Source organism: Seriola lalandi, unplaced genomic scaffold (genome assembly GCF_002814215.2).
Source record: "Seriola lalandi dorsalis isolate HSWRI2012SDOR001 ecotype SW California unplaced genomic scaffold, Sedor1 jcf7180002054338, whole genome shotgun sequence".
In the NCBI taxonomy this organism is placed as follows: Eukaryota; Metazoa; Chordata; class Actinopteri; order Carangiformes; family Carangidae; genus Seriola; species Seriola lalandi.
This window is the reverse complement of record NW_019524891.1, coordinates 2975-28848: the sequence shown is the minus strand read 5'-3', so window position 1 is coordinate 28848 and position 25874 is coordinate 2975. Positions and strand designations below refer to the sequence as shown.

General features: G+C 42.4%; 1 protein-coding gene and 1 long non-coding RNA gene across 5 annotated transcripts; one reads left to right on the top strand and one right to left on the bottom strand.

Annotated features, from left to right (window-relative positions):
• Window positions 1–1119: 1119 nt before the first annotated feature.
• Window positions 1120–25646, bottom strand: LOC111655983 (salt-inducible kinase 2b). Of its 4 annotated transcripts, none has more exons than XM_023407566.2 (12): window positions 25421–25646; window positions 18111–18235; window positions 17527–17650; window positions 13997–14223; window positions 12767–12919; window positions 12135–12293; window positions 10156–10387; window positions 9744–10037; window positions 7370–7527; window positions 6449–6562; window positions 6106–6197; window positions 1120–5863 (listed from the first exon to the last, which is right to left on the bottom strand). In XM_023407566.2, exons 1-12 carry the CDS (start codon window positions 25629–25631, stop codon window positions 5158–5160), a joined length of 2595 nt encoding a protein of 864 aa, XP_023263334.1. In that variant the 5' UTR covers window positions 25632–25646; the 3' UTR covers window positions 1120–5157. The 4 variants fall into 4 exon arrangements, with proteins under 4 accessions (XP_023263334.1, XP_087030451.1, XP_087030450.1 ...); XM_087174325.1 differs by having other exon boundaries at window positions 1120–5803; XM_087174324.1 differs by having other exon boundaries at window positions 6106–6194.
• Window positions 18139–22678, top strand: LOC147819052 (uncharacterized). The gene is made up of 3 exons (XR_015437324.1): window positions 18139–18258; window positions 21623–21688; window positions 22307–22678. It is a non-coding gene; the product is annotated as an uncharacterized LOC147819052 (long non-coding RNA).
• Window positions 25647–25874: the final 228 nt, after the last annotated feature.

The window sequence follows — 25874 nt, the reverse complement described above, 5'->3', positions numbered from 1 at the left end:
ATGACGGTGGGATAGCATAGCATTATGTCCATCCACGAATGATTCATTTGTGTAAGCAAATTTGATTAATTTCAAATTTGTTTAGGAATATGCACTACTCCAGCAGTATTCAAAATGACTTTGTAAAGAGGCCTTGTGCCAACGTTAAGGTGGTGTGTGTTTTTAAATAAATTTAAAATGACCACAAACCCAGGGCCCTCTTGCAGAATTGCGATGATGGCAGAAATCTCAGATGCATATCTCAAAACATGACCAATAAAACTGAAACCAACAGCATAATTACAAACCACTTAGTGGGGAAATATATTTTCCTGACCCAGACCTTTAATGTCATGTGAACACAAAAGAGTGTTAGATCTAATTTGTCTAGTTAGCAAAAACCCTTTAGAAACACGTGAATGATTTAAATTAGGTGATAAGTCTCTTGTTGTAGGGTTGGATGTGTCTGAATCGTCATTTTGTGTTAATATTTTGGCTTTATGTAAATTTGCCTCTGCCACTATCCCAACAGCACTTGAAAATGACTCAGCACATTTTGTTCTATTGTCTTCTCAATGATTAGTCAGACCAGGTGGTAGAGTTTATTGCTTCAGAGAAATTCTGTCCAGCTATGCTTTCATTAGTAACAGGTAAACATATCCCCTTTCCAATAGGTTCTCTGACTGCCTTCACATCGTTGTTCCTTTGTTATGTGTGGAGAACCACACACAGTTGTCTACCTTCATTTCATGACCGGAACCTCTTGACCCTGTCAACAAAAGCTGTAGTTGGTATTTAAATGATATAACTCAAGCAGTCCCCTAGTTTCTGCTGAGTTGAGTTGAGTTGCTTTAGTTCTGGTTGAAATGATTTCAGGATCAGCAATGACTCAACAGTTTATATGAAGCACTTAGTGTGATTCATTTTTCCAGGTCATTAACTCACGCCTACATCGTGCAACCCTGGGGTTCTATCAGTCAGCTGCAGTTTGGAGTTACAGGACAACTGGATAATGTGGAGAATATAGCAGAGTGCGTGGTAGAAAGTACTTAAGTGTCAGTTCAGTAACCATGATTCAATAACCATTCATTTTTAAATATAGTGAAAAAAAAAAAAAGAAGAAAAACACCCACAATGTCATTCTGTTCAATAAACCTTTTTTAATCTCAACAGCAAGTTAGCTTATGTGTGGTCAACATCAATGAAGGTAAATATAAAACTGGATTTCTATTGATAGATTGATGTTTTTGTTTTATCAGCAGGAGGTGAAATTATGATACTTGGAAACACGTCCACTAGAATCTTCATGACTTTAGTCTTCAACTAGAGAAATATTGCTATAATACTTTTAAATGGCATACACTGATTGACCAACAAGAAAAAGCACAGTAGAGAAGCTGACAAAGAAGCTCCAAAACTCCACACGGTGGGTCGTACAGGGAAACTTCTGAGGGACTTTGGTTTTGTACCTTTGTAAAACCTGGCTCTACTTAACGTTCGGGAAAAAAAAAAAAAAATACAGAAAAGAAAAAACAAAATCCAAAATAATAAAATTAATTATAAAAGGGTCCAACCCGAAATAATGGCGCTATTCAAAATCTTAGTTTAGATTGAAAATACGAAAAGTAAAAGGCACACTGAACACTATTCACGTTCAACACAAAATTCACCTCGGTGCAACTTGAGCGAGCACTGAAGATTCACTAAACCCCTAATCTGTACAAAGAACACTCATCGTTAACTGAAAAGTGTTACTCTTTCTTGGATCAAAATCAACAATCAGATAAAGTCTTACTATGTCTGGTCTTTCTTTGAAAGAAATTTGTTTTGTGTCCATTATTGGTGGGGAAGAGAGAGGAGAAAGGTGTTTCCTATAGATTGCGGTGCGTTTCATCTGCCGGGAAACGGCAGAGCAATACAAACCCTTTTCCAACTCCACCAAAATCACCTCCTCCTCTCTTGCTACATCTCTTCTTCCCCTCGTTGTCAAAGTGCTCCAGTATTAAACTTCCACAGATCATCCTGCAGCTGTTCTAGTCTGACCACTGACAAAATGAGAGAAAACAATCAGCAAAATATTCACCTAAAAGCGAAATCCACCCCCTAATACTCATACACTGTCATGTATTAACGATGTAATATAGTTTCATGTTGAACACATCCTTCTGTTTTCGAAAGGACATTTTCAACATCTCACAGAAACTGGGTGTAATCTTATTCTTGTCAATAAATGTGGGTGTATGAGCATATAAACATACTGCTAGCTAACTAGTTTGTAAATTTTAGGGTGGAACTATTAATGAAGCCACAAGACCTGTTTTGCAACATGTCTTGTGGCTGCAGTGCACTCTGGTCCACGGAGGCCATTGTTGCTGTTGTTAGTGTCTGTGACTGATAAATGTCAGAGCTACATGGTCACTTACTGAGCTTTTGCTCTTACATCCAGAGGGACTGACACGGAAACTTGGTGTTTCACAGATGTGTTCAATTCCAGAAATGCCTCAATGTTATATACGTTATTCATTTAGATACTCGACATATGGTTTGTCATTTTTTTTTAACACAAAAGTACCGGAAAGTGACAGAAATATGCCAGTTTTTTGTCTTAAACTAAATATGTTTGGAGTTTGGACTGTTGCTCGGACAAACCAACCAATCTTAATATGAGAAATTAGTATATTTTTTTTTACAACTTTGTCATTTTACAGGCCAAACAATGTGTTGAGGAAGGAAATAAGGAATATAATAAGGAAATAACCAGCAGATAATTCCATCATTAGTTGCATCCTTCATCTCTTGAGAAACAGTGTTAAAAGCATTTTAGGGTGGATTCTCCCTTTAAGTCTTGCACAGGACTGCAACTACAGTTGGTCCACATTTTCTAGCCACCATTAAAGACTATTAACTGCCGCTATAAAGACTCCTAGTCAAACCACATCTGTACTTTACTGATGGTGAAGATATCTCAGTCTTGTCCACAAACAGAGTGACTGCCTTGTCTGAGAGTGAACCACAAACACTACACTTTAACCACTGACCACTGAAGGTCACGCAGTCTGGCAGATGGTCACAGTCCAATAATCTCATCTCGACCCTCTGACGCTCACCATCCTGTTATTCCAATGAAAACTTGTTTTCTTTAAATCAACATCATCTGTCAGAGAAGATACATCTGTGCACTTCAAGTAGATTGAACACAGTCTTAAGTGCTGTTTGAGGAAAAAAAAAATAAATCTCTCGTCCTGTTGCTGGCTTGCTGTCAGTCAAAGAGTGGTGGAGAGCCAATAGTCAAAATCCAGGTGACAGATGATGTTCTGCTGGTCTTTGTCTCACAGCAGCCCCAATGTCAGAGAGGAAACATTCTTTCATTACATCTAATGCAGGGAATCTCGAAGAGGTCATTCCATTATTATAAACACGATTCGTCATTAAACCAACACAGAGGCATAACTGGAGCACTGAATGATGTAAACCAGAATTTATCTAAAAGCTACATCTGTGCACTGAGGGAAAAGCACAGTTTGTGTTATTTCAAATCAAGGCGTCAATACAGTGTTTGTCTTTTTCAGTAATGACGACATGATGTGATGGATGTAGAAAAATTTGAAGTCTGAATTGTACACACACACACACACACACACACACACACACACACACACACACACACACACACACACACACACACACACACACACACACACACACACACACACACACACACACACAGCGAGTGAGTGAGTGAGAGATTATCTCCTGGTTACATCATCAGCTCAAGTGATGTCACTGCTGACGACTCAGAGGTCCCCGGGAACCAATCAGAGCTGGCTGTACAGGTGAGGCTTCCATTCATAATCCCTCAACATTTAGGATTAATATTGCTTCAGTATTGCCACAAAAATAGAATAATATTGACTGTCTAACACCGCAACTTCTCAACCAAACACACGTTAATTACATCAGCCCTCATTTATCAGGCAAACGCATGACCCACAATTCAACTGTTAAACAGACATGTGGCCATTTCGCCTGCAAAAACGGGTAATTATCCTCATCATATTGAGTATAATGAAACCTGGCAAGTGTGTGCAATCGGATGGAAAGGTGGAAAAGCAGTTCAGTAGTGTAAGAAATAAATCAGGATCAGTAGTTACATGTTACAAAAACCACAAAGAAAACAAACAAAAAAAACTGTATTATTTATGTCACATAGCCTATTCAAAAGACTGCAGCTATACCTATTATTTTTATTAGTCAGTTAACTAATGAAATAGCTCGGAGAGAGTTTATCACTGTTGAAAGCACAAATGTAGCTAAAGCTGAACAAATGGTGCGTTGCTCAGTAACCTGGTGCTTCACTCCACATGTTTAGAGTATTTACTTAGGCAGATGACAAACAAAGTTACCTGTTGTATTTTGGAAGAATACTCTAAAGTTAGTATTAGTGTTGAAACCTATGCACCACAAACATGTTAGCCTTTGCACTCACATTAGTGTGTAAAATAATTTCTAAAAATGGACACTTTTAACACTTGAATTTGTGGTGATTTCCATGGTACCGTGATAAATGAGGGCCATTTTCTCTTGTTCACTTGTTTTTTTTTTTATCTATTGAAATAAAAAAAATGCACAAAAGTGTTTTGAGATGTGTGTTGTAGATGGTGTCCTATTTTAAATACAAAAAGCACTGCCAGCCTTTGTGCTTTTGGTTGCCAGTCAGTCAGTCCTAAGTTTTTTGAGTTCTCTTTCAAACCATTTTTAGGTGAAATGCTGCACTCTGGCAGCCTCCAGGATGTGCAGCATCCCCCCATCCCCGGGCTGCGCAGCGCAGTCCTCACAGGTGGCACAACGTCTGTGACAACAGCAGCCTCGCCAAGTCAACACGGCGAAGCTCACACTGTGCCCCATATCGGACCTGTTCCTGCCTCACAGAGCTGATGAGAACGAGAACAGAGGAGAGGGAGAAAGGGAGGTAGGCTAAGGGAGGATTTTGGTAGAAATGTTGTCTGAGGTTCATCACAACTAAGAAATGAAGTTTGTATTAGTCGTACAAAAATTAACACTTTTCCTTCCCTGTTGCTACGCTTGTGGCCTCCACTTATATCTCCATTCTCTCTGCTCTTAACGCTGTGTAGGTTCTCATTGCTTAATACTGCTTTCTGTTAACCCTCTCAGCGGGCTTTAGTTGACCAGTACGAAGCCATGCTGTGAGTCCACGGTCTCCATCATCTCACTGTCCAAGAGGGAACTCTGCAGCTCAGGCAGGCTCAAACCATCTGAGTGCCCTGGACCAACCAAAACCCCAGCCATAGCTCCAACCTCAGCCTCTCCTGGAGCAGCTGGGACCAGTGAACAGGGGTCCAGCTGGAACTCATACTGCTCTGGGTGAAGACCCTCAGGGGAAGGCCCCAGGACTTGCTGCTCACAGCCTGCAGCGTAGCTGAAGCCCAGGCCACTGGCAGAAGCTTCATGATGCTGGGGATGGTGGAGCTGGTGATGGAGGTGAGATCCAGGTGGCAGGTGCTGGGTATAGTGGTGATGGCTCATGTAGGGATCATAAACCAGGCCTTCGCCAGGTTCCATCAAAGGGCTCAAACTATGGGGGTGGCTGAAGGGAGGTGAGGCCTGAGGACTGCTCTGCTGCTGGGGCTGAGGCTGATGGGCGGCCGACATGGGGGGGCCCTGAGGGGAAGTCTGAGGTGCCGCCGGGTCCAGAGCAGGGCTACCTGTCTGGTAGGATCCTTCAGCTATCTGCATCTGGTTGAAGTAGGCTTGCAGCCCCATGCCCTGTGACTGCTGCTGCAGGTACATCCTCTTCTGGTTCAGTCTGTAGGGAGAGCAGTTGAGCCCACTTAGATCGGCACCTTGGATAGGTGACACTTTGAATCTACACAAGTAAGAACAAAATGTATGCATAAGCAGTCATGAGCAAAATTTAGATTGAAAATGGATTTTGAAAAACCAAAATGCTGAATAACTCTTCTTATTTGTATTTATTTGCAATTGCTTTTTTGGCTGTAACAATACAGTCTAGTGAAAGGCCACAACTGCTAAATGAACACAATTATAAAATATTTTATAAAATGGCAAAAAAAGATGTGTGGAGCAGACATTTACAGCGTGATTTACCTGTGTTCTTGCAGCTGTTGCTCTAAACTTCGAGGAGTCTCCTTACAGAAAAGTTGACAGCTAGCAGGACTGTTAGCCAAGACGCTGGCCTTCTGGGCAGAAGAGAGATTGGGACTGATGACTGCGTTCAGGATAGCTACCATAACTGGCTACAAACTGTGTCATTATTGTTGCATCATAGCAGAGCTGATAAGCCTTAAATTTCCAAATGATATCACTGGATGTTATGTAAATCAGCCATTTGGCTTGATAAGACAGGGCTGTATCAGGCATAAACTTGTATGGACTAGTGGATCATTGAATGTAGTCATAATGAGTGAGTGTAGTTGGTGTTAGACTGTACCTGTAGTCTATGAGTGAGGTATTGTGTCTCCAAACTCTGTCTTCGGGACAGGAGAGGCGGCTGGGGCCCGCCTTGGTATAAAGCTAAGCCCCCCTGCTGCTTGGACGCCTCACCCTTTGATCAAAAACATAAAGCATAAGCATTATAACATGGGATGTGGACGCCCATGCCTCCGTACACGCATGCTCAAGGGCACGCGTATCGCAGATGCCCTCTCCTGACGGTTAATAAAGCTGTGTCAGGGTCTGGGTGCTTCATCATGTGGTCTAACTGGATTATCAATGCTGTCTCCTGCCCAAATGCCTGTGTGGTGACTGATCAGCCAGATGCTTTTCTCTAAATGGCATGTACCACAGGGATTTCGCATTAGTTAAATGAAATGAAAGCAAATTAAATGGATGATGGGGGCTGAGCATCATAACCAACAAGGACCTGCAATATTGCATTATAAGAGATGGACAAGAGGAAAACAACTAGATCTTATCTGCTTCTGCAATTGATTTTGTGTGTGTTCTTTTCTTAGGAAAGCCTTCAGATCTTTCCTCAAAAGTTTCCCGTTGCAGTGCGTGCATCACTTTGTGTATATGTGTGCCCGTCTTTGTGTGTGATTGCAGCTTTGCCTATTGAGTGCCAGTCACTACTATGGGTAAGTCTGACTGACTTCAACAATGGCCGCATTCACTTTGGCCTAGGCTCCAGGCCTCAGGCCCCAGGGGGATGGGAGACAGTAAACAAGCCACAGTTGGCTGGCTCTCCTGAGGTTACACAACAGCCTGGGTGCCTGTATGGGTTTTTTTGGGCAACACGGGGTGAGGATAGTAGAGGGACGGAGGCTGAGAACGGTGTTGGGAAAAGAAAGATCTTGAATGTGTTTATATAAAGGGTGAGTGTGTGTTTTTGGGTGATTGCAGTGGGACTAACCTCCAGGAGGTTGTGCAAGTGGTGCTGTGGTCCCAGGGGGCCCAGGACAGCCCCTTCCCCAGAGCCCATCTGCTCCACCAGCATCTGTACTTTGTTCAACTCCAGGATGCCTTTGGTCCTCGCCAAGTTCTGGAGGTGCTGACGAAACGCAACCAGACCTGAGAGCACAAACAAATGCCCATAGAACAGAGTCACTATTGATTTTTGCAGCTGATCGAGAGAATCACTTTTGTCTACATAACAGGATGTAAAAGGCTCTATCCTTTCAGAGAGTCTGGCTTAATCCTCACTGACGTTAGCAAATTGGTTGACCGGTTAGCACTTTTCATCGCCCAATCTGACAATGCGACTGGATGTACGTCATGAGCCGCTGTGGGTGTGTGTGCGCAACAGCAAGTAGCTCTGGTAAGACCCATCCAGTGGTGACACGCTGTAGCTTTAAACGATAGAACCTGACTCACAGGGATGGTGAGAGTTATTTAAAACCAGAGTCAGCAGTCTGACGCAAAAGAATCCACAGCATCAACACTCTCCAAAGAGGATTATAAAGAATAAATAAATAAATAACCGCAAATACCAACTGGGGACACACAGTGCAGGCTGTCAACGTAGAGCTAGAGAAGCAACACACATTTTTAAGCTATAATTATAGTTTCTATTGGCTAAAGCACAGGTGATTTACAACCTGCAGACACAGAATAATGTAGCTGTAAAGGGGAAAATGGAGAGCTAGATGAAGTTTAGCAGTTCTTTCTCTTTCTGTGGAGTAGAGACGATTCCTGCCTGCCACAGACTTTGAAAAGAGAAAGAAAAGCAAAACAGAAAATGTGCAGTACAGAGGGAAAAGGAAGATTGCGTGAAAAAGAGAGGGATGGAGAGATAGGAGATGGATTGGAGGGGTGAGAGAGAGAGAGACAGAGAGAGAGATATGTGGGCTGAAACCTTCAAATAACTGTGATTCATAACATGAATCATCACTGTTGTAGTCGTCACTGGAGAGGATGAGAGAAGGGAAGGGAGAGGAGAGGAGGTAGAGACGGGGAAAAAAAGTGTGTAAAAGAGTGTGTGAAATGAGAGGGTGGGAATGAGGCACTTTTATCCAGAAGGCAGTATACAGATATATGTGTGTGTGTGTGTGTGTGTGTGTGTGTGTGTGTGTGTGTGTGTGTGTGTGTGTGGGTGTGTGTGTGTGTGTGTGTGTGTGTGTGTGTGTGTGTGTGTGTGTGTGTAGAAAGGTGTGAGGGAGCAGCTGCAGCAGGGGTGTTGCGTTGTGTCATGAGAATCAGAGCTCTTCCTCTTGACTGGTGCTGTGTGGACCCCGGAGCCTCAGACATATGCGCTATGACACTTTATACATCAAACTCTCTGCAGTGACTGGGCTTAAGGAGATGTGTCCAATCTGGCATTTAATTGACACTTATATAAGAGCGTTTCTCTCAACCTGTCTACTTGACTACTTCCACTTCTGACGTGTGATGATGAAGTGATTTCCTATATGTCAAAGAATGTGTTTCAGTAAACTCTCAAGTGCAGGTCTGAACTTGCTGCATTCAGCTGTGTAGATAGAGCAATAAAGGTTTTATTGCATTATGTATATTATATGCATATTTTACAACTAACATTGCTGCCTACAGCAGGAAGGAGAGACTAGTTAAGACTTTTCTATATTCAATTTAAGGTGTCTTAATACCTTCTATAACCTTTTTAACGAAACTGAATTCAGTGCTTCCCTGTAAAACCTGAGACCTTTATTACCCACAATGCAACTCGATGGCCAAAAGTTCAGTAAGAGATTGGGCTATGTTATGCTATTTTTCTTTACTCCTCACCCCCAGACTTCATTTTCGAACTTGTCTTCAGACCCAACTGAAGCTGACTCAAGTGACATCACTTGAGTCAATTTATCAAATTTTGCGTAGCTCCATCTATAGCCATAAAAAGGCTTTAAACAATGTTTTTTCACATATGTAGTAGTACTTCCCAACATACTTTGATGTGTAAAATTGGTAGAGATCCCATTCAAGACAGACTTGTTTCTTATCGCCAATGGTTTGTGAGGAACTCAATCATCTTTCCATCTCTTCCTTGCAGCCTCCGATCATCTTATCAATTAAACTGCACTGAAAATGCAGTGTCATATAACATCAGGAGGGAGACTTGCTACTAAGGTAGCAAAATGGCCATATGCATATTGAGGTTGACCCTCAAATGCAGTGCTTGGGTTTATTGAGGAAGATACTTCACGAATTATAAGTCAATGTAGTCTGAGTGCGTACAGAACAGTGAGTTAAAAGTAAATTCGAGAGCTGGTCCAAAAAGGAGAATGACTGCATATGGAATTAAGAAAAGACTAATTAACACTAGTGGTTCTTACCTTGGGTGAGGGAGGTATCAGAGGCACGGCGTCCTTCTCTGAAGCTGATTGGGGAGCGGTTGTGTGTCTCCCTGTGCTGGGAAGTCAGGGCAGCCATTGCGGGGTTGGTGGGGCGAGCGCTCAAGAAAGGCGTAGGAGTGATGCCGGGGGCAGAGCTGTTCGCTGATACCACTTCACTGAGAGAGGGGGGATCCTCCAGCAGACCAAGGTCGCTGTGCATGGAGCCCATGTCATAGCCGATATCTGAGTCCACGCTACCCATGGAGGGGTTGTGGCCTAGAGTGAATAATTTACCTAGGGGATAAAATTTTCTTTATACATTCAAGAAAGTGATCCAGAAAACAGCTTCATTTCAGCACTGGATGCATGTGACAGACTCTTAAAGTGTGTGTTTGATCAGGTGACATCATACCTTGGTTTGAAGGCCCTGGCTGGTTGGTGACTTCAGAGAGGGTGTGTCTCCTCTGGCCAAACCGAGCCGTCTGATAGGCAGAGAGCAGGTGGGGCGGATCATCCTCTGTGTCAGGCTCTTCAGTCTCAATGCCCTCATCGATCGACGTCTCCATCATGTTGCTAGGCGATGAGGTGGAGGACTTTCGGAGGACAGTGGGGGGAGGTAGGGGATCCAGCAGGCAGCCATTCACCTAGATGGGGGGGGGACAATAACTTTACATTCAGTATTGACTTTGCCCAGAAGAAAACAACTCCACACTGAAGCAAGCAGAAGAAAGCAGGACACTTTTCACATTGGGACAATCAAAAATGAAAGTTGTTAGTCACATCAGGCATCTTAAAACCGTTAGACCACTTTGATACAATAAGGCGACCACCATACTGAGAATGAAAGCTCCGTTAGTTACTCTCCTCCCTCTGTTTTCCCTCCACTCACCACAGTTGGTCTGTGTGTTTGTTACAGCATGCGGGCCTGCCTGTGTGTTGGCGTAGAGGTGGAGGGTGGGGATAAAGGAATGCAGGGCCAGGAAGCGAGCTTTGACTGAAAGTGCTGTGTGACTGACACACACACACAGAGACATAAAATCACACACATTCACACACACAAAGATCATCTGCATGAGTTGCTGCAGTAACCGGAAAGCCTGGTGTTGGTCTAGAAAGAGCAACTTTGCCCAGTTCCCCATCTGCTTTCTGTAGTGTGCTGGGATAGGAATGCTGTTACTCAACCAAAACACACACACACACACACACACACACACACACACACACACACACACACACACACACACACACACACTGAGGACAGGAGGGGGAAAATGACATTGAGAAATAGGCGATGAAAAGGGGTGGGGTCATGAGGGGAGACAGAAGTTCAGGGATGAAGAAGAGGCAAGAGAGAGGAAGCTGAATGGAAAAAGGAAAAAGGCAAAAGAACAGGAGAAGGAAAAAAAAATCCAAAAGCTAAAAAAGAAAAGATGAGCTGTTGGCTGATGGGTAGGAAGTCACGGTGGCGAGATCGCTGGAGCAGCGCAGCAGCTTCCTGTCCATGTGTGTTCACTCAGCTCCGCATTAGGTCACATCATCATCACAGGACCGCTTACATAACCATGCTCCATTCATGCAGATAACACGCACTCTGTCTGTGCTCTGTTCTGCTTACCACAGACACACACACAAAAACGTACACATCACTCTTTAATGAAGACAGAAGAGGGGGTGGGGATAGAAAAGAAATCTTGAAGAATGATAGTGCATTTATGTGAATGTGCGTGTGTGCATTTAGTCCTGCAGGTGTGTGAGGCCATCAACTCAGACCACTGGTGTCTGTGTTCTGTAATAGTCGGTCAGCTCAACCACAGGCCTGGAGGAAAAGGTTGCTGGTTGGCACAAATAAACAGAGAAAGAGGGCGAACACTCTGTGTGTGTGTGTGTGTGTGTGTGTGTGTGTGTGTGTGTGTGTGTGTGTGTGTGTGTGTGTGTGTGTGTGTGTGTGTGTGTGTCTCCAGGAGCCATGCAGGACAGGCAGCTGTCCTGTCTGATGTGTGCTGGCTGAGTGCTTACATAAGAGAACAAGTTAGCTGCACTCTGGCAGGTTGACGGAGCAAGCCAACGCTTGAAACCTCAAAGGAGTCTGGTGGACACGCATGCACACACATACGCGCGCACACAAGCACGCACGCATACATACACATGGGTGCGCACAAGCATTTCTGATTCACAGTGAGTGGGTATGCTTTATCAAAGTGAATCACTGTCAAGCTTAGTGGGATCATTTTTCAGGACATACTTGTGCAAGCTGATAATAACCGTAATAACTACAACTTCCATAACTGGAAGGCCAGATGTGAGTGAGCTGTCATATGAGGACGACCACAAAAACAAAAAGACATCTTTGTCCCCAAAGCCTCAACCTGTTTTTACTGGTATTGGACCTACTTTGGGCGTGTTGATGTCCTCCACCATGAAATTCTGCTCCAGAGGACATGCAGTTTGGGGGAAGGTGAAAGCATCAGAGGAGGCTTGGGGCACAGCTGGGGAGCGCAACAGACGAACACCCTGCGGGAGTAAACCCACCTGGGCTGAACCACTGGTCGACTGCAGAAAGGGACAAAAACAGAGACTGTGAGACTCTTTGACATTACATCAAAAAACCCTCTCCAATTCATAGCCAATACTTAACAACATCCTTGATAATGATACAATTATGACAAAATTGAGCTGCAGTGAATTTGACTTTGTAATCCAAACAAGACAAGAAAGACAGATCCTAGATTGTGAGGAAAATGAAAGAGAAATTGACAAACGTCGGTAAGAAGAGACAGTGGGCAAAGAAAAGAAATAATGAATTATGGAGCTGAGGGAGACGCACGAAGATCAAGGCTGGGCGGAAAAGACTGCAAGAGAGTAGGTGAAGACAGAACCTGGCTGGACAAATAAATGAATGTCTGTCCGTTTGTTTGTTCCTAGGTGCAGGTGTGAATAATGGAACTTTGATCAGGGAGGCGTGGATGATAATCTCTGCATACATTATTCAGAACCCCCTCCTCGCCCAGACGTCCTGCAGTTACCTTGACGACAGTCTGTTCGGCGATGGTGCTGGGCCGTCGCTGGCGGGCGTCGAGCCTCTGTTCGACAGGGAAGCTGCAGCGATGGGCCTTGAGCCGTTCCACCAGCAGGTAGTAGATAGCAGCAAAGTGGTTGTAGCTTTTGTTCTGCAGAGACTAGAGGATGGCATACAACATAAATGGCGGCGTCTGTAATTGAAGTTATTACTGAAGCACACCTTCAATTTTGGATGACTTGACCGCGACAGCTCTTAAGATATGATGAGATAATTCTTTAATTATCCCTGTGTGAAATTGGGTTACTGCAGCAGCTTCAGAACAGAGAACAGATTAAAAATACAACTGGTAGGGCACAGAGAGTGCAGACCTCTGCCAAGGCGAATGTCAAAAACCAGACTTCAGAGAAAAAAAATCAACTTCATGATAAATGATCTGGATCTGCCCCAAAATTTATTGGGTACTTCCCTTGCCCATTCCTTTAAAGTTTGGTGCAAAAAGGTTTGATACCTTTTGCATAAAGTTTCTTTCAATCATTCAAATATTGACAAATAACAGTAAGGAGACCTACAGTGCGAACTGCATTTCCCATGTGTGCACTATTGGATGTCGTTATAAGCCGTCTGATTTACATGCAGTAAAAGTCGGCCAATAATAGGTATAGATATATTATGATGTTCAGGTATAACAAAAATTATGTTCCTATTCTACCTTTTATCTATACCTTGCAGTTATGAACAAAATGCCCTCAAAGAACTTCTGTCAATGTATGTGGATTATCATTGCTGCCTCTAACTAGCTAGTAACTAAAACTGTCAAATAAATGTAGTGATGTAGATGTAAAGTGGCATTAAATACATACTCAAGTAAAGTACAAGTACCTAAAAATTGTACGTCAGTACCTGAGGAAAAGTTATTATCCCCCACTGGCTGTTCATGTTAGCAGACAATTATTTTCTCAAGGGTGAGATTAAGGCACAAGGGAGGCCCCATGTCTGGGTTTGCCTAGGGCCCCTGCATTACTAAATCCACCCCTACTTCCACAAGAATGAGAACATGATTCCACATGTTTTTATCCTTCATGTATCTGTATGTTGCTCTATTACACTGCTGGACATACATGTTCTACATAAGCAGAATAATGCATATTCACTGTGACCATCTGAAGTCTGAAGCTTTAACCTTTAAAGCACTCCCCTTCTTATCCCTGTTGAATAAATAATGCAAAGTCCTCACCTCTATAGTCTTGTGCTGGTCGATGCCAAGGCTGTGCATCAGGCGAAGGACCTGTTCGCTGTACTCTCCCACGCCCACCTCGCCCTCAGCAGACAGGAGCTGTTGGTACAGGACAGGCCTCTGTACTGGAACATCCAGAGCCATCCACTTGTGCTCCTTGATCTGGGCCACAGACAGACGCTTTGACGGATCCAGGACCAACATCCTGCGGATCAGGTGCTCACAGTCTGCAAGGGATGAAAAGGAAAAACATAGACGTGGTAAGAACATTTTTATAGCCTTTCATATTTTAGATCATCCCTTTCTAAAAAGGAAGAGGTTGTGTTTGATAACACAAGGCATGTCTTGCATTAGCTATGATGAAGCAAATTAAGCTACAAACCATCAAGTCCTCATCAATGTAGCCCAGAGGTAGTGGGGCTGAAATAACACTTAGGAGCTTAAAATCTGCTCAATTCTTTTCTTAGTTTCTTCTGCCGTCACTTTCTGAGCAACGTGTCTACACTCTTTTCTACTTTCCTCCCTTCCTAATGAGAGCTCCTCACCTCTTGTTAGTGGCTAGATGAGTTTGACGTCAGACACAGCTGGATTCTTAACAGGATTACAGTTCCCCTGGCTGTGCCGCTTTGGCCTACCTACACCCCTACTGCCTGCACCGCATTCCTGCCTGCCACACGGCATCTTTACCCATATACCCTGCTGATACAGTCTTAAAGTAAAACAGGTGTGTTTTCAAAAAATAAGCTCTGCAGTTGCTCATTATTTTCTTTAATGCTGTCTTTACTGGAATATGTTTCTCAAATTAATGATCTGTACCTTGCATTGAGTGAAAAGTCAACTTGTCTTTTTCAAAAATCTCAAAACAAAACACGATTCAAGTGCTGTGCTTAGGTGATTAATGTTCTGTTTTTGAAACACATTTTAAGTCTAATAATCATAATGTCTTTCTTCCAATTTTCACGCAGTAGAGGCAGAGCTTCCCAGTCATAAGTGACACTTCACAGATCATTCATTTTTGGTAAATTTGACTAAAATTTGAACAATTTTGGAGTGTTCAAAGAGCCAAAGTTAATTTTTTAACACACATTAGCAACCTCCTGCAGGTCACCTTCTCTCCTGTTCTATCACTGTCCATAGATATCCTGTCTTCAGTCACAGCTTTAGGAGAGAGCCCAAGGACCTGGCTGCCAACATTAACTCCCTGCTGCACATTCTTCCCAGCACTGCTGATCTACTAACGTCTACTTACATCACGTTTTTCTACCTTGTGCCTGGCAGTTCAGCCAACTAAATTTTTTCCCCCATAATGAGCATAACCAGTGTGCCCTTCAATCCCCTTTTAAACCATGCTGTGGTATCATAACAGCTTGTGCAGCTGCAACCTGCTTCAAATCCAATACAATACATTACACTACAATTTGTTTGACCCAGAAGTTACTCAGGCTCTGTGTTGCTACAGGCGTGTTTATAGCAACAGTTGAAGCAGAGCACATTTTTCAAAGCTACTAACCACCAGGGAAGGCTGGACTATGTAAAGGGGCCGACACCGCATAAGCGTCTAGCTGGCCGGCTGGCTGATTGATTGGCACACTGTTCTTAGCCATTACATTACACCACCATGACTCAACCACAGAACCATCCCAGTTAACACTTGCAATGTCCCAGTGGTGTAGAGTTGCACCAAGTCCCTCAGTGAAGGAGACCAGCACTCTGTTGCGAAAAGTTGAAGAGCAGAGAGCAGGTACTGAGGCTTTATGTTTATTGTCTATTTTATTATTTATCTATCAGACAGAGGAACTTAAAAATAACAGACTATAACCAATATATAAAAATGCTGCTGTGAACATAACATTAAGAAACACAAATTGCAATTCAAAGCTGTCAAACATTAGCGGATTTCACATCAAGCTCCTAGTTTTGTTCCAGTGTGGACTGTGATTGGTCAAACTGATTTGTCAACAGTAAACTGTTTTGCAAATAAATTGATCATTCAAGTAATTTTCTAAAGCAAGCACTCCAAAGTTTTCTCTGTTTCATATCATTGTTAATTGCCTATCTTTGGGACTGTCTAACAGAGCAAGAGATCTGAGGACATCACCTGGAGGACCAACAATGACGCTGTGTACAAGAGGGGCATTTCCTAATTTCTTAGGAAGCTTAGATCTAACAATATATGTAGGAAGATGCTGGAGATCTTCTACCATCTACTGTGCTGTGCTGCGTTGCACTTTACAACAGCCCACCTCTATGTGACAGGTGAACAGAATGCTGCACTACCATCTGTACATACTGTCTATATTATACTTTTATTGCATTTATTATACACTGTTATTTTGCGCACTTCTAATTGAGCTCCAGTCTCTCTTAAATTGCACACCATCCTGCTGTTTCTGATATTGTATCAGTTAATCAATATAATGCTGGTTTAGGCTATTCTGTACTACCATCTACCAGGCCTGTGCAATGCGCAACATCATGGGAGACATAAAACAACATCTACCGTAGTCATTAGTCAGTAAGTTGGGAGAGGACCACAACATTCAGAGTTTACTGTGCGGTGCTAGGCTGTGCTGTTAACCACAGCGCCAGTGAGAGGAACGAGTAGATGAGATGGACTGTTTCTGGATGAAGAAATCGGCACACTCTGTTCTCCTTGTTCAGGGAACAGGGACTGGACTGGGGGTGGGGAGGCGGGTTTGAGTGTCAGTCTGGCCAAGGAGCTGACATTACACTCCTACATTCCCCTTATGTCTTAATTGTTTCAAGGTCCTGAACAGGAAAAAAAAAAAGAAATCTGGTCGACTCTCTCACCACACCCCCTGTGGAGAAAGTGCTACAGACTTGCAGATGGGATACAGAGAAACAAGACAAGAGAAACAGACAGGGCCACAGACGGACAGGAAGATGTCTCACAGACAGAGCATGAGTCAGACAGACATACGAGCAGACAGACAGGCAGAGTCTCCTCAGAGAGACAGTCAGGCAACCTGCTGGAAGGCCTCACTGGCTCTTCCCCAGGTTACATAAACAGCTCCAGCTCTAGACTTAATCTGTTGCCAGCTAGCTAGCACAGCCGCTAACAGCAGGACTGCTTTGAGACAGTTAGCCAACCTGACTCACTCTGCAGCATGCAGGCATGCACATACACACTGACACATTACAGAGGACATTAGCAGAGTGTCTCTTACTGTATCCCCTTCAAATGAGTGTAATGCTCTCTTGTTAATGAAATGACCCCCTGACTGGTTACAGCCACAAGAGAGTCTGCCAGTGATCATGCAAGAGTACGGTGACTTAAATAGGAAAGTGTGATCTATTAATCTGAGCAGCACTGTCCCTCACAGGAATTTTCATGCCATTTTTGTCTCAGTTTGACTACATACTGATAAAAAAGACTGGGAGGTGTCTCACAAATGCACTGCATGTGTGTACATTTTCAGGAATGTGAGGTACTGATGAGTGGGAGTTGGCACAGACACCTCTTATTTTCTGTCCAATATCCCAGAGAGAATGAGCTCGTCTCCTCTTACCTTCCGTCATGAAGTAGGGGATGCGAAACCTTCCCTCTAGGACTCTCTGTCTGAGAACAGGCAGAGTGGGCCCGTCGAAGGGCAATGCGCCACACACCAGTACGTACAGCACCACCCCCATACTCTGTGAACATGGAAAGATGCACACACATAGATCAAGGTCAGGGCAATCAGTAAACCGATCAATCAATCAGATGTGTCCGGATGTAAATAAGGCTAAGATTATTGTTTGCATTCACAGACTTGCATACTGTACACACAAAAGCCAGTCCTTCACACAAACACAAAAAATGAATTGCAATATACAACAGGCAATAAACTGCATTTGGGAAATCACACTCCACATCCCTACAGCACCACATAACAGGAACAAAATCTGCTGAGTTCATATTAAATATATATAGATACATATTTGATATTCGAAACTTATTGTTTCAGCTGATGGTAAGTCCTGCACAAAAATATCTCAAAGAAATAGATGTACAGTCTGTGATATGTATTCAATGCATATATCACTGTATGTTTAATTGAATATTAAATATAATGTGGCACAGTTATCTTCAGTATGCAACCAGTCTTCTTACCCAGATGTCAAGCTGCGGGCCCTCATACTGCTGTCCCTCAAAAACCTCTGGAGCAGCATAAGGCGGGCTGCCGCACCATGTGGCCAGAGGCTCCCCAGGCTGGAAGAAATTCCCAAATCCAAAATCTACATAACACAGAACACCAGAGGTAAGTGGGTGAGTGGGAGAAAAGGTGAAGATCATTTCAAACATTAAAGTTGAAACTGTAAAGGCCCTTCCAAAATTGGACAACTGACCACAAGGTGTTTACAGCAGTTTATGTAAAAAGCCAACCTCTAACTGTAAGTATTTCTTGTGACTGCAAAAAAAGGGAAGCGGTTACGGTTACAGTATTGCTGTGGTGATGTGCATGCTCAAGTGGTCAAACCGTATGGAGGAAATATGCAGAACAAGAGAGGAGAGTAATGCCTTGTGATTGAGAGTTTTTAAGTGTCTCCATGGGGTCCGCAGGTTTTGCATAACGTTATATGTGATCCACATATTTTTGCGTTGAGGAAATGGGCCTTTGCATGAGGTAACCTCCCCTGGAGACTGACACGAGGTCATCAGTGCTGTGCTCTGATTGGTTGATGTGTAGAGTGACTCTGATTTTAAACCTTCAGAGGAGTAAAACAGAGGAGTCTAACTTACACTTGCACAGATACACACAGAGAGAAGTTCACGTCTGCCTTTCATTAAACTCCAACTAAAAGCTGTAGTAATATCTGCCAAATCACAGTCAGTCAACTTGCGTGCCTGCAATCACTCAGCCAACCCCTTTTTTCTATTAGTTTGTATCATTCTCATCCCACCTCCGTCTTTCCTAAATGTTCTCCAGTAAATGATCCTTTGTCTCCTGTCCTGGTTTGGTTTTACAAGACTTGCGTTGCTACTAGCGCTTACTTCTCATGCTGAGATGATCGTTCCATTAATTCATCAGCAGAAAGTTAATCAGTGATTATTCACATAACAGATTAATAATTTTAAATCAAGAAAAATCTTTAACATTTGCTGGTTATAGCTTCTCAGATAAGATGATTTGATGACGAATAATAGAAAATAATTCAAGGTCAATTTAGGTCATTATCAGTGGGACCCTGTGATGGTGTCATGGGACCCGACAGCAACAGAAGCAGACAATCAGGCTCACTTAACCCTCCACCCCCACCCTTTTTCCATAATTCAAAACAGTTACATAAACAGAAAAATGTATTGCAAAACAAATAAATAACACTGATAAAAAAAAAAAATCTGGCTTACATAATGGGGCTAGAGGTGATGTGGGTTCATACACACAGTGAGCAGTGTGAGAGCAAGAGACCGAATGTGTAACCAATTCCTTTTCCTTTGCTCTGTAACTGTAACTACTGTCATAGTGGCGCGCCCAGCCCCACACACACACACATACATACATACAAAATATCTCACATTGTGTAGAGCAGCATTTAATTTATATAGTCTATAAAATGCAAGAAAGTAGTGAAAGCATTATTTCCTGGAGCAAAATACATAAGTCCAAAACCCAAAAATATTCTGTTTACAAAGACATGAAGCAGAAAAGCAGCAAATATTCACATTGAAAAGACTGGAGGCGACAAATAATTGGAAAATCATTAAATAAAAATAATTTAATTAAATGAGTCTTTAACTATCAAAATGTTTGACAGTTTTCTGTCTGTTAACTGATTGTTTCATCAACGAATTGTTTAGGGTGTGATGGTGTCTGAGGCCTAATGATTAAGAGGTCTACCATATAACGTCACTGCAATGCCCATTTGTTGCATGACATTGCCGATCCATCTCTCCTCTAAAGGAAATTCTAGTTCACTGTTCACATGTTGGACTCAGGTTTGAAAGATTAGAGCAGTGAACACGTCAACTGAAAAGAAAATAGAAGGTTTGACATTGTGTGTGAGCATGTACTCAGTCTTTTAATTACTGCAGTGCAGGTAACGGCAGGTGTGGAGGGTAAAGCAGTACGCCACAGTAAAGTTTATTACAAGTATGTTTACTGTCTGATGCTGCTGTGAAGGTGAGATGTGAGAGGCAGAGCAGAGCGGAGCAGTGCAGTCGGTTTATCGTCAGAAGCTGTGACCCAATTCATGGAGCTGAATACTGAGCAGACTGGTTGACGTCAAAAGCTCCAGCACGCTGCAGGCTACTAACAGCACTCACAGCTCAACAGGAAGGGCGGGGTGGGGAACGAGTGTGTGTCGCACACAACAGTATTAGCATAATATTAGCCTAAACATGTCACACTGGAATATACTCCTGCTAACAAAACTGTGTTTGTGTGCGTGTTGATGTGACGAGTGTATGAGAGAAGAGGACAGCATCCAGCAGTCAAAACTGTATTGTTCCTAATAACAGGGTATGAGCATTGATACAGTTAATGGTTGCAGCCAAGGATGCACTGCACTACGCTGGATACACTCCTCCTTTCTCTTCTCGTGCCTTTTCATCTCTTCTCTTCGCTCACACTTGTTATCACCTAAAACCTTTTTCTCCTTTGTTGTTGTTCTGCTTGTATACTTCAGGCTTCTGAAACCTCAGCACAGCAGCACCTTCCACTGCTCTTTGACCGCCCCTGGCCACTCTTGGCTGCCCGAATCAAATTCAAGTCACTAATGCTTGCCTACAGAATGACTTCTGCATCTGCACCCATCTACTTGAACTTAATCATAGAGGCTTATGGCTCCTTCTCAGCCACTGCATTCCTCCAAGGAACGTCATCTGGCATTGCCATTCCTACACACACAAGGCAATCTCAGTCCAGAGTGTTCTCGTCTGTGGTTCCCCGACCAAAGGGGAACGAGCTACCAAATGCTATCAGAGCAGTGGTATCCCTCTTTATCTTCAAGAATCTCTTGACGAGTCATCTCTTCCAAGAGCACCTCCTCTCCTAACACACATAACCTACACTTACTGTGCATTTCTTTACCTGATCTCCTTGCACTTTGTCTTATTGAACAGATTTAGTACTTACTGCCTACTTCAAAGCCTGCTACTATATTGAACCTTGAATGTTATCACTCACTTGTAAGTTGCTTTTGATAAAAGCGTCTCCCAAATGAGTAAATGTAAATGTATTCCTGTATAACAGATGCTACCAAGACATTTCGTTGACTTCACGGCTCTTCTCCACTTGAGCTTTTGTTGCACTAAGTTTATAGTTATCACATGTCACATATGTCCACAGTGGCAGCTGTTCAATCAAAGTTTAACAGTCTCACATTAACTGAGAACCTCAACCTGGTACGATTGATTTCACTTGAAACAGTTTCCACTGCAGTCTTATATCTAATAGATGGTAGATTTGGTTAGAAAACTTACTCAAAGTGGGAAATACAGTAAATATCATGGTATATGTGACTGTATAAAACTGTTTAAGGTACTGAAAACTCATATTCCTACCACGATGGGGTCCCACATGAACATACAAATTTATGCCAAATTTAAACAGTTCTTGTTATTTCATAGAAACCGATTTCTACATTACATATGTTTTTGTCTGTTCTGTTCTCTTCTGACAGGTTTGCTCCGTTGATGTCATGTGCGTCTGAGCATCAAACACGATTTATCAACAGAATGTGATCACTGTAAGTGAATTGTTTTGTCACTGTCAATCAAATCTAATCACTTAACAGAGCAGATTAGCTGAGTTTTATACAATACCTAAATAGGGTTTTTTCACCCAATTTTTTTTCACTTTTTGTTGTTGATTATTTAAATATGAACCTTTAATGTACCAGGGAAATCTTGAAGAATTGACACCAAACCTCTTAGGGACTTTAAAAATCATGTGATATGATCAAAAGCTCCAGAACAGCTGCTAAATGGGCCTTGAGGAGAACTACTGTTTGCAAGGTCAAAAATGGACTTCGATGCTCAATGGGAATGCTTCATTAACGGTAATTACAAAAAGTGAACACCTGACATATCAAGGTCCTTCATCAGACTGTTGTAAAAATCTTGTAAATCAAATACAGCCTGCTCACAGTCCTGCTCACTGACTTGAAACATAGATCACAATGATCCAATATATAGTATTACAGAACTAAACTGCTGGGGGATTTCCATGACGCACTGAGCGCACTCTCTCTCTCTCTCTATCCATTTATACTGTACTACTTCATGTCACTATCTTTGTATTTTTTCTCTCCCTTAGTTTGTGCTTCTCCTCTCTGTGTCTCTCTCTCTCTGTCCTCATTCTGCAGGTATTTGTTTTTGGAGCAGCAGGATCCAGATCTGCCACTACAACACTCATTATCATCATTGTGTATACTACTGTCCATGGTCTCTCTCTCTCTCTCACTCTCTCTCTTTCTCCTCCCTCAACCCCTCTTTCTGCTCTCGAACCCAACCAGTCAAGGCAGACGGCCTCTCACCATGAACCTGGTTCTGTTGGAGGTTTCTTCCTTTTCGCCAAATGCTCGCTCCTTGTAGGAACTGTTGGGTTTCTCTCTATAACAAAAAAGGTCTTGACCTTACCCTGTAAAGTGCTGTGAGATAATGTATATTGTGATTTGGCACAGTTGAATTTAATTGAATATAATCAGAGATAATAAAGGAATAGCTGCTAGGAAAAAGTCTCCGTCTACTTTCATTTCATGGTATACTGTATGTAATATATGTCATATTGTACAACCACAGTGTTTTCCTTTTGTTTCTTTAAAGAACAATCCATGTGTATAGATGTAAAAGTAGTTAGAAACTGTTTCTCCACCAACTCTACTTGATCTGGAGATTGTTTGTACTCACTACATTGTTTAATTGAGCATGAAACACCTTTCAAGTTTGGCGAATTTCCAATGGCATCACTGTGTTGATGGCTTCAACCTTGAAAAATTCAAATATAGTTAATGAAGCTATAAATGCCTGGTGACGGTTTCATGATATGAGACAACTTACAACATATCAGATATTGTTTTTGAAAGTGGTTCTCCTAGGTTCTCTTGGTCACATAGGTTGCCCTCCTCGCTTCCACTGATCCGGCAACTTGCTTTTGTTTTTGTTATTTCTCCTCTGCAATTTCCATTCCCTTCAATCTGTCAACTTGAACGTAAAGAGGCTGTTTGAAGTGAAAACATGAAGGGCACCCCCTGCTGCTGCTGTTCCCCTCTCCGCTGCAGCCACCATGAGCATGACCTTTCTTTGACTGACCACTGCCTGGTTAAGCTTCATACAGACTGACCAGTGGTGGCCTTTAAAAAGCAGGGAGGCATAACTGGATTGCAGAAAAACCCCTGAAGCATAGGTACTCTGTCTGCCCATGCATATTCAGACTAGTGCTGCAACGAGAAACAGAAAACTAATTGTAAATTTTAATAATCAACTGTTCATCAATCAAAAATGACCAAATATTCATTGGTGCTATTCAAGTTCACAAATGTGAGAATTTCCTGCTTTTACTTGTTAAATATCATTGTAAACTGAATATCTTTGGATTTTGGACTCTTGGTCAACAAGGCTGAGTTAATAATATATGAAACATTTAAAATAAATATACCAAAAAGTGTCAAACGCAACATTAAAATAAGATAAAATATGGGAAGCGTAACAGGAATATAATTTTAAATAAAGTTGAATGGAATTAAAATATTCAAACGATTAAATAAAAGCAAGGATATAGACTTTTTTCTTTTTAAAAAAAAGCAAGATGAAAAAGGTGATAAGATGATTTTTTGTAGAAAAAAAAGGAGATGTGAGTCAATGGGCCTAGACAAAACAACTACCAAAATACCTGAACAGTCCAATCCATTTCTTGTTGTTAGTTACAGTCCTATCCAATTTGCATTTAAAGTCTAAAAATAATCAACAGATGAATGAAAATGAAAATAACTATTAGATGAAGCTCTAGATGCAGATTAGCCCTGCATGAACACAGACAGACATGGAAATCTTTACTCCTCTTGGTTGAATGGATGACTGCTCTAAACTGACATCAATGTGACTAATGCAGTTGGAAAATTTGAAGTCGGGACCTTCTTTCTCACGTACAGTATGAATCTGACATGTTTTCTTCATGTACCATTTACTAAACATGTCAGAGAACATAATGGGTAAAAGAGGTACAAAATGTACTTTGCTGCTGATGTTCTCCCTAGAGAAGTTTTCTCTAATCATAAGCCAGGTAATGTTCTGTTCATTGTTTTTCTGCTTCAAATCTAATCTGCCGTGCGGACAATCGGCTGTGAGTCAGACATGTTTGTGAAAATTACTGCTGGGGTAATAACATCTCCAGGTTATCATCTTGGACCCTTCTGAGAAACAGTGGACAGGATGATGCGAGCAATGATGCAGGCGGAACATTCGGTTCTCTATCAGTTATTGTACAGTTCTGTCTAATTTGCCCTCATCTGATTTTAGCTCTTAGAACAAATAAATGAAGGTTAACTGGGGTGAGCATCTGTCAGTTTCCCTCCATGAAGTAACATTTATCAGACCAATAAACAATGATTTTATTTCGTCTATTTGAAGGTCATGATGTGAAGTCCTTTGAGAACAAGAGGGCATTTTCCCTGAAGCACACAAACTCAATGTTTCTGGTATCCATTCACACCTTTATTTTTAGCCATCCTCAAGTGATCAGCTCACCTTAGGTGTATTTCGGTATCAGCTCTGAATAAAGCCTAAGATAAACCTTGGCCTTTTTCAGAGCATTGCCACAGCTGCAGCTCTGCCACCCTGCTATGCACTGGTCCTCATTATTCTTCCTTCATCCTCTCATCTGTTACTCTGTCTCCCAAATAGCCAATGCATTTTTTCACCTCCCCTCCTCCTCCAATTAAACCCAAACTCTTTCCTTCCACTCCCTCCCAGCCTCCCCCTTCTCCACTCTTGGACACAGCAGTAGGGTGATATTCTCACTAGCCAGCTCTAAATGCCAGTTGCTTAATAATCACACTTTGAAGCTTGTACTACAGACCTCCAGCTTACTCTCAAATCTCTGCCTCTGGGTCTGTTCCTCTTTTTGTCCTTTATCTTTAATGTTTCCACCTCAAAATTAAAGCAAGGGGTCACTGGGGAGGGATTTTTTATCTCCTCTGATCATCAGTTTTGAAAAGGTGGCACAATCCTTTCCTCTAGCTTGAGATTTTTAGATGTCCGTCATGGCATCTTTCAGCCAACAGCTATCTCGCAAGCAACCTCAGACCACTTCTCAACATTGTGCAAATGGCCTGGGCAGGCGGTTAAGACATTTCAGAACTACACCAGCAAAGAGATCATGACAGGCAATGGATCAAAACTAGATCATTCCATGCAGACATCCAGTATTTCTCATCCATCAGAGAGCCAATGGGCCGTCCTGTACTTTGCCATTATGGTACCTGCGATCTTGATGTTCATATGGCCATCCAGCAGCAGATTCTCTGCCTTCAGGTCCCTGTGGACGATGTTGCGGTTGTGACAATACTCCACCGCTGACAGGATCTGCCAGAACTTCCTCCTGGCCTCCAGCTCACTGAGACGGCCATGCTTTGCCAGGTAGTCTACATCCAGAGAGAGAGATACACAGAGTGCAAAGAGATGATTTGTCATGACTTACATTACATGGCTCGACACTTTCAAACACAGTATAAAGAATAATTTTGTGCAATTGAAAAGAATGTATGTATGGAGATTTTTCATTCCACTGAGTGTTGGTGGTTGTGTTGAAAGGATAATTTACTTTTGATAAGGTGCAGGTCTGGAGTCAATTGTAGCTTACAGCTGCTCTACTTTACAGCATGCTAAGGAAAATGATTCAATGAGAGATGAATGATATAATTCTTCTTTGGAAGC